The sequence below is a fragment of the Nycticebus coucang genome, chromosome 16 (assembly GCF_027406575.1).
Source record: "Nycticebus coucang isolate mNycCou1 chromosome 16, mNycCou1.pri, whole genome shotgun sequence".
Taxonomy (NCBI): Eukaryota; Metazoa; Chordata; class Mammalia; order Primates; family Lorisidae; genus Nycticebus; species Nycticebus coucang.
Genome location: NC_069795.1, coordinates 3,917,433 through 3,929,979, shown reverse-complemented (window position 1 = coordinate 3,929,979; position 12,547 = coordinate 3,917,433). Strand labels below are relative to the sequence as shown.

Here is a 12,547-nt window from a genome sequence, read left to right as displayed (position 1 = left end):
TGGAGTGAGGGGCGTGTGGCACAGACAGGAATGGGGGGCCGGCTGGGAGAAAGCCAAGGTGGGTGGCAGAAAGGAGGCCAGTGGTCAGGGGAGGGTGGAACCACCTGGGGCGGCAGGTCTGGAGAAGGAGCAGAGCAGTGACAATGTGTGTGCATGTTCAGGCCCCTGACGTGATAAACGGCCTTGAGAGCTGGGTGTTGGGTGATGAATGGCTTCAGTACATACCAGCTTCACCGTCGTGCAGAAGGTGTGATCGTTTGAAGACATCCCGTGTGGCTAACGACTGTGCTTAGTGCAGCTTTCCCGGGGCCTGGGGCTGACCCCACCCCGTCTGTCTCACGCAGTCATGGAGGTGGCGTCTGGCGAGTACGGAGACCAGAACAGCCGCCTGGTGAGAGCAGTCCGGGAGGGCATGTGTGACGCTGACTACAAGAGAGAGCTCGGGGGCGATGCTGAGGTGAACCCTTTCCTTTGGCACCGGCCCTCCGAAGAGGTAAAGCCGGCAAAGCGGTGGGAGGGGTTGAGAAAAGTAATGCCCATCCCAGGGCCTGGGGCCGCGCACGCTCCGCCCTGCTCTGCGCAGACCCTTTCTTAGCAAGGAGGAGACGGGTCCCGGGACTGGACCTCACCTCTCTCCCTTCTTGGGTGTTCCAGGACTCCGCCTCCGTAGAGGGCTGTCACAGTTTCTCGGCCAGCTGCCTGACCCAGTTCTGCATCCTCTTCAGGAGGACCTTCCTCAGCATCATGCGGGACTCGGTAAGGCTGTTCCCAGTGTCCCTCAGGGCAGAGGAGGCCACCTTCCGATGTACCCGTCCCAATGGTTTTCCCTTCATTCGCAATAGTCAGCGTTCTCCACCATGCTGCAGTGACAAATGGTCCCAGGGCTTGTGTCTGCAGTGTCCAGGCTGTTCTTGCCTGGTCATGTGTCAGCGACTGGGGGTTGTGTTGGGTTTCTGCCCCCGCCGTCTTTACCTCCTGGTACCCAGAATGAAGGAGCTGGTCCTACCTGACATTCCTTTTAAGATGAAGGCAAAGGGAAAGTACAAGAGAAACCAAAAGGCAGCCCTTAAAACTGCTGCTGACCAGCTGCAGATGGTCCCTGGTGCTCACCTTCCATTGCCCAGAACAAGTACATGCAGACCTGAGGCTGGGCACATGGCCGGCTCCTCCTTCAGGACCACGCTGCACGTCCTGAGGAGGAGCCTGAACGATTCCTGTAGGAAAGGAGGTGGTGCCCACGGGACACCATCCTAACCTGCCCCCTGCCTACGAGAGGCTGCGTGCCCGGCATGGCCGGTGGAGGGAACAGCCCACGCTGGGGCTCGTCTGTGTGGGCCTTTGATGCGGCCACTTCCCCCTCACCACTGTCTGCACTTTCCTCTCTTCTGAAGGGACACTTCCCTCCCTTCAGAAGAGGATTTAACAAAGGATAGTATAGTTGTCCCTCAGGGTCCACAGGAGATTTGTTCCAGGACAAAGTGAGGTCACCAAAGTCCAGCACACTCAAGTCCCAAAGCACGCGAACGGCTGGCCCTCCGTACACCTGGGTCCACATCCCTCAAATACTATATTTTAGACCCACGTTTGGCTGTGGATGTGGAACCCGCCAATACCGAGGTTGACTGTGTGGATGGAAAATAACTGTGTGTAAGAGGACCCGTGTAATTCACAGCTGTGATGGTCAAGGCTCGGCTGTAATTACTTCTGTTACAGTAATGACAGAAGCCTGCCCTGTGTGTGAGCATGCATGTGGGCATACAGGTGTGTGAGAGCAGGAACGCGTGAGCACGTGTACGAGGCGATTCCCGTGTGAGGGCACGCACACGTGTGAGTGTGTGTGTGAGGCTGTTCACACATGAGGGCCTGCACATGTATGAGCATGGTATGTGAGTCTGTGTGGGGGAGCGTGCACCTGTGTAGGAGTGTGTGTGTGAGTTATTTCAGGGTGTGAGCTTGTTTTTCTGGAGGAACAGTGGGGTGCAGCCTGAGACCTGCTACCCCAGAAACCCGGGTCTGAGGCTGCTGAAGGCCTCGGCCCCGCTGCTCCCGAGTGAGACCCATGTCTGCCCCAGGTCCTGACGCACCTGCGCATCACGTCACACATCGGCATCGGCCTCCTCATCGGCCTGCTCTACCTGGGCATTGGGAACGAAGCCAAGAAGGTCTTGAGCAACTCGGGCTTCCTCTTTTTCTCCATGCTGTTCCTCATGTTCGCAGCCCTCATGCCCACCGTCCTGACGTGTGAGTGACTGCAGGGAGCCCCCTGCCTTCTTCTGAGTCCTACCAAAGGGGGGTGTGCCTGAGGCCAGGCCCTGACCCACGGGTGCGTTTTCTGAACTCATAGTGTGTTTGATTTTTAAAGTGCCGTCTTCCATGTTGGAAGACACAGGCTTTATTGGATTTTTGTTAAACAAAATATAATGTTGCGGCCAAAAGAATGAATCACTAATGGAGGATTTGTAAGTGTGGTAGAAGCCCGATCAGAGGGATATTCCTCAAAAGCTTACTCCTCAGGGCCCCCCACTCTGCTACTTCAGTGTGGCCTGGTTTGGTTGTTGAGGTGGCCCCAGCGCAGCCAGAAGTGGGCAAGCTGTCCCAGACAGGCCCGTGAAGTTCCGGTTTGTTCACAAGTAGGCCGTTCTTGGGCACTCTGGGCTGGCCATGGAGAAACCTCTTGCTTTGCCAGAACTTCAGCACAAGCCCCGCTCCCCTCCAAGCCCCTACCTGCATTGCCCTCAATTTCTGAGACCAGCTCACAGGTCAGCCTTACAGGCAGGGGTGACTTTGAGAAAAGCAGGCTTGGTGGGAGCAAGGCCAGCAACGAATACCTGCTTTAGTTACGGGGTGACGCTCGGCATCCACTGGGTGCCTCCCATTCTGTACATGGTGGCCCTCAGTGTCAGAGAGGGAGGCAGTTTTCCCGGCCAGCGAGACACTGTGTCGTTCGTTCAGCTTCTCAGTGTTTGGGTGCTGAGAGCCCGAAGCTATGGCACAGGCCGGCACTGGGTCGCCTCTACTCCTGTCAGCATAGTTGGCCTGCTCTTGACCCTGGTGTTCCTTTCCTGTCCCCTAGTCCCCCTGGAGATGGGGGTGTTTCTTCGGGAGCACCTGAATTACTGGTACAGCCTGAAGGCCTACTACCTGGCCAAGACAATGGCCGACGTGCCCTTCCAGGTACGCAGCGAGGGCCTTGTTTGCAGGGGCCGGGGTTCTCCTTTACACCCTTTATGTTGGGTGGGGCACCGATGTCCATGAGGGCCTGCCAAGGAGTGAGGGGGGCGTGTCCTGAGGGGAGTCCTGGCCGGAGCCGGGCCCCAGTGATGCCACGGTGATGCCCCCTACAGATCATGTTCCCCGTGGCCTACTGCAGCATCGTGTACTGGATGACGGCCCAGCCCTCCGACGCTGTGCGCTTCGTCCTGTTCGCGGCCCTGGGCACCATGACCTCCCTGGTGGCCCAGTCCCTAGGCCTGCTGATCGGAGCTGCCTCCACGTCCCTGCAGGTATGCACCCTGGTCACACTGCAAGCTGGGCCTCCCCAGATACCTGGGCCTCACGAGAAGGCTCATCTGACCAGAGCATAGGCTGTGACACCCCCCAAAGACCAGGCCAACATGCTATACACACAGCACACGCAAAGACCACACACACCACACATAGACCACACACGCACCACATACAGGGACACACCACACGCAGAGCACACACGTGCCACATACAGGGACACACCACACGCAGACCACACGCGCGCCACATACAGGGACACACACCACATGCAGACCACACGCGCGCCACATACAGGGACACACCACACGCAGACCACACGTGCGCCACATACAGGGACACACCACACGCAGACCACACGCGCGCCACATACAGGGACACACACCACACGCAGACCACACGCGCGCCACATACAGGGACACACCACACGCAGACCACACGCGCGCCACATACAGGGACACACACCACACGCAGACCACACGCGCGCCACATACAGGGACATACCACACGCAGACCACACGCGCGCCACATACAGGGACACACCACACGCAGACCACACGCACGCCACATACAGGGACACACCACACGCAGACCACACGTGCGCCACATACAGGGACACACCACACGCAGACCACACGCGCGCCACATACAGGGACACACCACACGCAGACCACACGCGCGCCACATACAGGGACACACCACACGCAGACCACACGCTTGCCACATACAGGGACACACACCACACGCAGACCACACGTGCGCCACATACAGGGACACACACCACACGCAGACCACACGCGCGCCACATACAGGGACACACCACACGCAGACCACACGCGCGCCACATACAGGGACACACCACACGCAGACCACACGCGTGCCACCTACAGGGACACACCACACGCAGACCACACGCGCGCCACATACAGGGACACACCACACGCAGACCACACGCGCGCCACATACAGGGACACACCACACACAGAGGGCACCTCTCACGGGCTGCACCCACGGGGATGTGGACTCCTCAGCACGGGGCACACACACAGAGACGCCCTCATTGGACCTCTGTCCACTTTAGATCAAGACTCAGGGTGTTGTGTTATTTCCAGCCTCCCCGGGTCCCCAGCATCCCTCAGAAGTGGGGACCACACACACACAGATGCACAGGGCTGTCCTCTCATACAGGACCTGTGGCTGAGGAGCTCCAGACACTTGTCCCCAGCCACTCAGAGCAGCTGTGCAAAGGGGGCAGCAGCACATCCTGGAGCGTCCCTGGGGCCCACGTCAGCCTGGCTTGGGGGACAGCGTCCGGGGGCTCTCTTAGTTCATCTAGGCTGCAGGGGAGGCCCTGGGACTACTGGTGTCACAGCAAGGTGGGTGGTGGCACTACCTGACTGCCAGCTGCTGTGGGACGGCTGTGTCCTTTGCCCCAGGAAGCACCCCTCCTCACCAGCCAGGGGACACCCACCCCTGCTCTCGGGGAGCGCTGCCTGTTTCTGATCTCCCCTCGGCCGCTGGGGCCATGCGAGCCCCCTGCCAAGACCAGCTGGCTCTGCAGAGAGCTCTCTTTGCCTTTACCCGGCCCAGGTGGCAACATTTGTGGGACCCGTGACAGCCATCCCTGTCCTCCTCTTCTCGGGGTTCTTCGTCAGCTTCGACACCATCCCCACATACCTGCAGTGGATGTCCTACATCTCCTATGTCAGGTAAGGGGGGCTTCCGTACCTCGGGAACCGCGGCCAGGAGGCCAGGTGCTCACAAGGCCCACTTGCTGTCGTCTGAGTGTGGGTCACCAACTTGTGGGTCATCGACGTCTTTCATGGTCTTCCTGGTTTAGGGCATCCCCACCCTTATCGACACACACACACGCCACACAAAGATGGAATGCACGCTGGTGACTCACACCCTGAACAAGCTGGGTGTACCCGTCGTCCGGGAGCTCCCAGAGCTGCCCTCAGTGCTGGTATCTCTACCCGGTAGGAGCTGAGTTCCTCTCCCAAGTGAACGTGCTTACGATCAGGTCCTGAGTGCTTGTAAGACCTAATGAGGGATCCAGTGGAAAACAAGTCATCTTGTAAACATCCTAGTACCTTTGAACTAGAATATTCCAGTGCCTTGGGCCCTGCAGCTATGGGATTTCCACCTGCCCCTGAGGAGTGGTTCTGTGGCACTGCAGTAGCAGGGCCCGTGCCCATTTTCCAAGGCCCCCTACTGCTCCCAGCTGCAGTGAGTCCACTTGACAAAAAGATCTGCAGCTGGGAACAAACTCTTCTTTTCCAGCGTGTCAGATCAGACCCAGGTATATTGTTCAGGAAAACAAAATCGGAACAAAGCCTTTGTGCAGAGTTTCAACAATCTGTGTGCTGTCCAACACCAAGAAATCTGAAACCAGTGTCAACTCAAAATTAGCGTTTTTGTTCTGACACTACAGGGCTGGAGCGGGGATGTTTGTGGAAATGCTTTCAAGTCCTTGCAGGCTGGCAGCCCCGTGACTTTTTAATCTAACCATTAAAAAGTATATAGCACCAGGGCAGCGCCTGTGGCTCAAAGGCGTAAGGCGCCGGCCCCATATGCCAGAGGTGGCAGGTTCAAACCCAGCCCCGGCCAAATAAATAAATAAAAAGTATATAGCACCAGAGGCAGTCAAGGCATTTTCCAGCTCACTGCAGCAATAAATGAATACCTACCTTCCATTCCATTTTGGCTTGGTGGTGGGGGCTCTGGAGGAAACAAAATAGGGGAAAACATAGTCAAACTATTGAAGGTTGTTAGGAAGGGCAGAAACACACAAAGCTTCCCGAGAGCAGTGGTGGGTGTCCCCTGGCTGGTGAGGAGGGCTGCTTCCTGGGGCAAACGTAGTCAGACTATTGAAGGTCGTTTATCTCAGGAGGATGTCGAGTGAAGTTCTTTGGGAAGGGAGGAAAGGCAAACGGAGGGCTGCAGGGAGAGCGCACACTCCGTCGTCAGCAGACGCGTGGTCAGCAAGGACAGGGTCCCTCCCTCCCTCCCTCACCCAGAGGTCTCCCCATCAGGTACGGGTTCGAAGGGGTCATCCTGTCCATCTACGGCCTGGACCGGGAGGACCTGCACTGTGACACGGATGAGACGTGCCACTTCCAGAAGTCAGAAGCCATCCTGAGGGAGCTGGACGTGGAGAATGCCAAGCTGTACCTGGACTTCATCGTCCTGGGCGTTTTCTTTGTCACACTGCGCCTCGTGGCCTATTTTGTCCTGAGGTACAAAATCCGGGCCGAGAGGTAAAGCAGCCGGACGACGGCAAGAGGAAAAGTGGACATCGTGGCCAAGGGCACTGTCGAGTTGTGGCAGCGAGGCCATGCCCAGGGACACAGGGACTCCTCCAGCCCCGCCCTGGGGAGCACGTCTGGCCCGTAGGTGGCTCAGTTTCTTTGCCCAGCTGGGTTGGGTCTTCTCATCGTATTTTCCTTTCTAGCTTTACCTAGGAAGATGTAGATAGGTTGGGGGGGTTTTACACGCAGAATTTAAAATAACACACTGGGGCAGAGTTTAAAACTGCATCACAGCTGGTGACGAGAAGCTTCCTCAGTAACATTCTTCCTAAGACCAGGCCCCGGCAGGCCTGGGCAGTGGATCGTGAGCGACTCTTCAGCTGATCCCCGTGCCTCAAGGTGTCACGGGACAGAAGGGCCACGCGTGGAGGGAGGCCATTCATGACTGTTGCTTTTCATAGTTTCATTTCTAAGGTTTGTCTCTTTTCCACCGAGAAGTCATGTTCCAAGCCCAAAGTCTTTAAATTTCATTCATTTTAAGAAATTGTTCCTTTTTTAGTACTTGTTGAAGGAAATATGATCCTTTGTTTAAAGGGTTTACCTGATCACTGACCTGGTTTGCGGTATGAACAGAACTTTCGAAAGATTCAAACCCAGTTTCCAGGTTGAGGGAAGACTTTGGCCCCATCTTCACTGAGCCCCAATGAAATTTTAAACATTATGCAAAAAGTCATAAGATGAAATTGGCTCTTTCAAAGTCTTTTATTTTCCACATGATTCTTATTTTAAGCAAAATATATTATTTCTTTCTAACTGATCACTCTAATTTTGCCTAAGAAATTTCTAGATCAGCTATGTTGGTCTGTAAAAACAATTTCCCTTTCTTCCTATATCACATCAACTACCTCCACTGAACCTGGAAAAACTGGGCTTAGGGAAATTTGGGGTATGACCCTGAGGATGGGGTCTGCAGGTGCAGCCAGCCAAGGACAGGTGAGCCAAGTGCCCAAGAAGGCAAGATGCCAGCCAAATGGCACCAGGATTCGAGAGCCTTGTGTGAAGTCAGTAAAGACGTTAGTGCACGGAGGCCTCTGTGATTTTATCAAACATTGAGCAGTGCATCTAGAGCTGTGGGTGACCCCCCGCCGCCCCGCCCGGGTCTGGTCCCTGTGACCTCTCAGCAACACCACCTCCATGCTGGGCTTGTACAGACTTTGGGCTCTGGGGGCCCTTGTCTCCTCTGACATAATCACACAAGCAGAATCTCTAGGGCAGGAGTGGTGGGCACAACTTTGGACCAAGTGGCCTTTGAGTTCATAAAGAAGCTGCCCTTGTCCTTGTCAGCTCTCCGAGGCAGTTTGGTTGCAAGGCCAGAGAAGTTCATCTGTAGGAAAGGGCAGCTGCCTTCTTCCAGAACATCGTTATCCTAGAATCAGGCTCTGCTAGTGAAAGATTGCATTTTTGTGGACAAATCCATTAACCTTTCTGAGCCACGGCTTTCTCCTGTAAATAGTTGCACAGATCGTGTTCAAGGCCATGTTCAGCTCTAGAAGACTGGGAGATTCCTAGGTTGTGTCCCTGGAGCTCTTATTTCCTACCTTTAGGGAATGAAAAGGGTCTGAATTTACTCCCCTGTGGGATTTAGTTTGCAAATGCTTAGAGATTCCTTTTACATGCCCAGATCTTTTTTAGTAAACTCCATTGAGATATGTATTCAAATGCAATTTTAAGTTTGTTTGTTGTACACAGTTACATCATTGCTTTGCACATTAAGTTTTAAACCAGGGTCAAACAGCCTTTATAAAAAGTTTTCATTTAATTTCAAAATAGATCTAGCCTGTAAGACATTACATGAGGGAAGCCCTCCCTTAGGAGCAGCCTGATGGAGCATAGAACCAGGGAGAGGACAGAGTCCTCCACAAGGCCTCAGAATTGCATCAGGGAGGTCAGTGTTGAGAGCACCCTTCTCTTTGGGAGAGCTTCCCTGTTGTGGGTTAGTGTCTTGGGCTCATGACCCTAACAGGATCATGTCTGCCAGGACCTGTGTCACATGGGGCCAGTATCCTCACCCCAAAGACAGTGCCCTCTCCTTCCCTGAGCACATGTTGTGTCTCAGCCATTTCAGAAGGGAGACTCCTCTAGATTTAAAATCTGGTTTCCAAAGGCACCTCAGTCCTCTAAGGAATTGTTTTCCTAGGAGTTCATGTTTCCTGCAGTCTGCTTCCCACCTTTGACAGATTGCACTTACCCCTTAATAGATGAGGAACTGGCTGGGATGCTTTCAAGAGGCAGATCTTGGGGGCTGGGAGAGGGTTAGGTGGCTACGAGGGAATGCATTTGAAAGGTCACACGGCGTTGTTTGTTTTAGAGGTGTTCACTGGAGCAAGGCTGCTCAGCCCATCCCTCACGCTGCCTCCCTGCAGCAGGATGGGCAGGGCCCCCGCCTGAGTGTTCTCCTCCTGGTATTGGCTCAAATGCTGCTGTTTAGATTCCCAGAGGTTTTCCCTGCTTTCTGTTTTAGAGTAGAAGCTAAAATGCCTTATTCTAGTGACCTAAGATAACATCCAAGCAAGTGACCATTCCCCCACAGTGTGGTGGGAGCAGTTCGGCCACACTCTTTCTTCCATACGCTGCAGTTTGAACCCAGGCCGACTCCTCAGATCTGACACGTCTAGTAACTTCTGTATGTAATGACCTACATGTTCCTTTCATCTCTGATGGAGTGTCTTCATTTAAAGGAAGGAATCAGGCTTAGATAAAAGCTACACAGCTGCCCCTGTTGTTAGAGGTGGAAACAGAGAAGCCCAGAGTGGGCGCTGTGCAGCGAGACCCGTCCGGAGGCCCCAGCGAGGCTGCACCAGCTCCGAGCCCTCCGTGCCTTCCTCTCTTCTCTCACTGAACTTCAACTAGAGAATTCTCCAAACGTTCCGGGCCAGTGGCATGGGAAGCCACACTAGGACAGAGAGCAGCCATGTGAGGATATTACACAGTGGACAAATTGCTCAAATGGATTATGTCACCTGGGGGTGGCGCCTTCCCGACCAGGAAATGGGGCATCAGCTTTTAGGTGAAAACTCATCTTAGAATTTTAGGTTGGGGACAGACCACGTCCACAAGGCTGAAATCACCTGGCTTGTTCCCATGAGAAGGGAAACGTGAGGGTCCCGCTGCTGCTGGGTGCCTTAGGACCCCTCTGTTCATTTGCTCATGCGTCAAACCCCGCTGGCTTGTCTCTCTGGTCTGGTGCTGGCTCAGCCCTGGGGGACTCTCCAGGGCCTGCCCTCAGGTGTGACAGGTGGGGACTGTGTGGCCCTCTGCTTAGCTCTGCCTACTGTGTGGATGTGGAGGTTGAGGCTGGAGATGCAGAGCCAGGGAAGGGAGGGGCTGGACTTGCAGCCCAGGGCTGGCCCCAAAGCCCCTATTATTTTGTTCTGCCGAGCTGCCTTCTGTTCCCAGCGTCCGGATGTACCTGAATGCTTTGTAAGGCATGAAGTAAAGAGTAAGTTAGAGGCTACCAGTTAATTTGTCCTGTCACCAGATGGCTGATTGAGAGGGTGGCCTGTGCCCCTCGCCCCTCAGTGGCTGTACGTCTGAGTGTCTACAAGGGGGTGTCGCTAGCTGGCTGGGGGGGCTGACCCTACTGCTAGCCTCAGGGGAGGGGGCGCCCTCCGCCCTCTCCTGGTCCTGGCTTCACAGCAGGTGCTCCTGGGTGCTAACCCATGTGTGCGTGTACCTCCCTGCTCCCAAGCCACACGCGTGCGCTCCCAGTGTATCTAATAGTGTTATTCTGTGGCACTCCCTCCATCTCAGTCGACCACCAGCCTCTGAATCCCCAGTTATTCTTTACTCCAAGAAGCAAAGAAAAATCTCCCCTTTCACACGTGTGGTGCGGACAGTGAAGGTGGAGTGAGGACAGGAAGGCTGAAGGAGGCACAGCAGAGGGTGAGGCAGGCGGGCCGGCTGTGCAGGGAGGGTGGCGTGTGCATGCGAAGTCAGACACTTCTAAGGATAAAGACTGCTAATAAAATGTTTTATATAAAACTTTTTACTTGTATTCAGTGGCTTGTTTGAATTTTACTGTCCAGCTGACCTTTAGACTGTATTTGGAGCCTACCCGCGGCACCTCTTGTAACAGTCACGGTTTGTTATTCCTACTTAGCATTCCCACCTGGCACCTGGCTTAAGTAACCACCTTTCTCTCCCAAGGATGTTCACGTTTATGTTGAACTGTCTTAGAGTTTCCTCCCAGACTCCTCACCAGATCCCCCTGACGTGACCTCAGGACGTGCCCAGACAAGGCCTGCTTTGGTCCCCCCGGCACTGCAGTGGCCTCCCTCCCCAGCTCTGGGCAGTGGCTCCAAGAGAGGGATGTCCCTTATAGTTTTGCTGCTGAGGCTGCTGTAGTGGGAAGCACCGCCAGTCACGAGGTTCTGGGTCCCAAAGTCAATGTGAGCAGGACCAAGGAGGCACTTGGCCTCATGTGCTACATCAGCTCACTGGCTCCCCAGGCTCCAGCAGGAAGTCCACTCAGAGCGAAGACTTGCAAGGAGCAGTGGTAGCGTAGGGCGGGGCTTTCAAACGGGGCTTCCCTCCCACCTCTCTAACCCAGAGCAGAGAGCCGGGCTGGGCAGCACAGAATCTACCCACAGATGGCTCCTGCTGCAAGACGGGGCCTCAGGTGTCAACAGGGGGGGTGAGGTGCACTGTCAGCTGAGCTCCTGACAGTGCACGTCACTCCCCACCCATCCAGCCCCCAGGGTCCAGCTTGCATGGAAGTCATTGTCTTTCTGGGCCACTGGCTTGGCCTCTCCTGTCAGGGAGATTCCTCTGAGGTCATCACCCCCTGTAAAGACTGGTGCTGCTGAGGCCCAAGTTCGGGCTGATGTTCTTTGGGAACCCTCCTGAGACCAGAAGCAAGGAAGAGATAGGGGCACCCTGAACCCCCTGTTGCACAATCTAATTTTCATCCGCCAGCTTACTGCAGGCTGTCCTTAAAATCCATGCCTGAGGGACAGCGTGGAAAGGGGACACCGCACACATACTCACACTGCCTGTAGTGGCCTAGATTTCATAATAATATTCCACATCCTTCCCATTTCTTTCTTTATCTTTGTGGAGACAGACAGGTTTCAACTCAGCTGTTGTTTTATGTTCCCTCTGAACATGTCAGCTTGGTGTCACTCCTCACCCAGACATGCTGTGAGCTGCCACAGGGTGACCAGGTCAGCCAGGGATGCTTGCTTTGTGAGGCAGATGTGAGTGACACCTGTGTGCAGTGGCCAGGGTTAGGGACCATGCCACCTCCATGCTCTCGGAAATAGTCCCCTAGAGTCAAAAAGCAGAGGACACTGCACACTGGCACTGCATCCTGGCCCGGCTGGGGACTGCTGCTGGCAGGGCTCGTAGAATGGACCATTGTAACCCAGAGAATGAAGAAACAGAAGCACACGAGTGTCTAGCTCTGCCATGGACAGCGGTGGGGCCTCTGCAGGCCTGGGCTCGGCACTGTGAGGGTGTGTGTCTCCTCAGGGCTCTTCCACAGCTGCTCCCCTTTCCTGGGAAGCTGCCCCATAGCCACGTTCAGGTCCAAGTTGAGAACATAGCCATAGGCACAGGAGGGCTTGTTGCACTGGGGTTCGGAGTTTGGCAGCAGTCTTCAGCTGTTGGGAAAGGCACACGCCCACATCCGTAGGAAGTAGCAAAACTCCAGATTGCACCGTCAGCTGGGCTTTCTCTCAGTGCAGCCCCGTCCTCTGGGTGCTCCACTCTGAGCACAGAGAATCTGGCCAATT

The 12,547-nt window shown here is 55.1% G+C and overlaps 1 protein-coding gene across 2 annotated transcripts in view; it reads left to right on the top strand.

Moving 5' to 3' along the window:
• ABCG1 (ATP binding cassette subfamily G member 1) overlaps positions 1-10,791 on the top strand; it is a 64,425-nt gene extending 53,634 nt beyond the window's left edge. The window contains exons 9-15 of one of the 2 annotated variants that reach the window (XM_053565106.1): positions 345-493; positions 655-756; positions 2,073-2,241; positions 3,074-3,174; positions 3,345-3,503; positions 5,095-5,213; positions 6,540-10,791. In XM_053565106.1, the coding sequence (XP_053421081.1) occupies positions 345-493; positions 655-756; positions 2,073-2,241; positions 3,074-3,174; positions 3,345-3,503; positions 5,095-5,213; positions 6,540-6,768 (1,028 nt within the window). In that variant the 3' untranslated portion in view covers positions 6,769-10,791. The remainder of the gene's footprint in view (positions 1-344; positions 494-654; positions 757-2,072; positions 2,242-3,073; positions 3,175-3,344; positions 3,504-5,094; positions 5,214-6,539) is intronic. The other variant, XM_053565107.1, reaches the window with a different exon arrangement.
• The last annotated feature ends 1,756 nt before the right edge of the window (positions 10,792-12,547 follow it).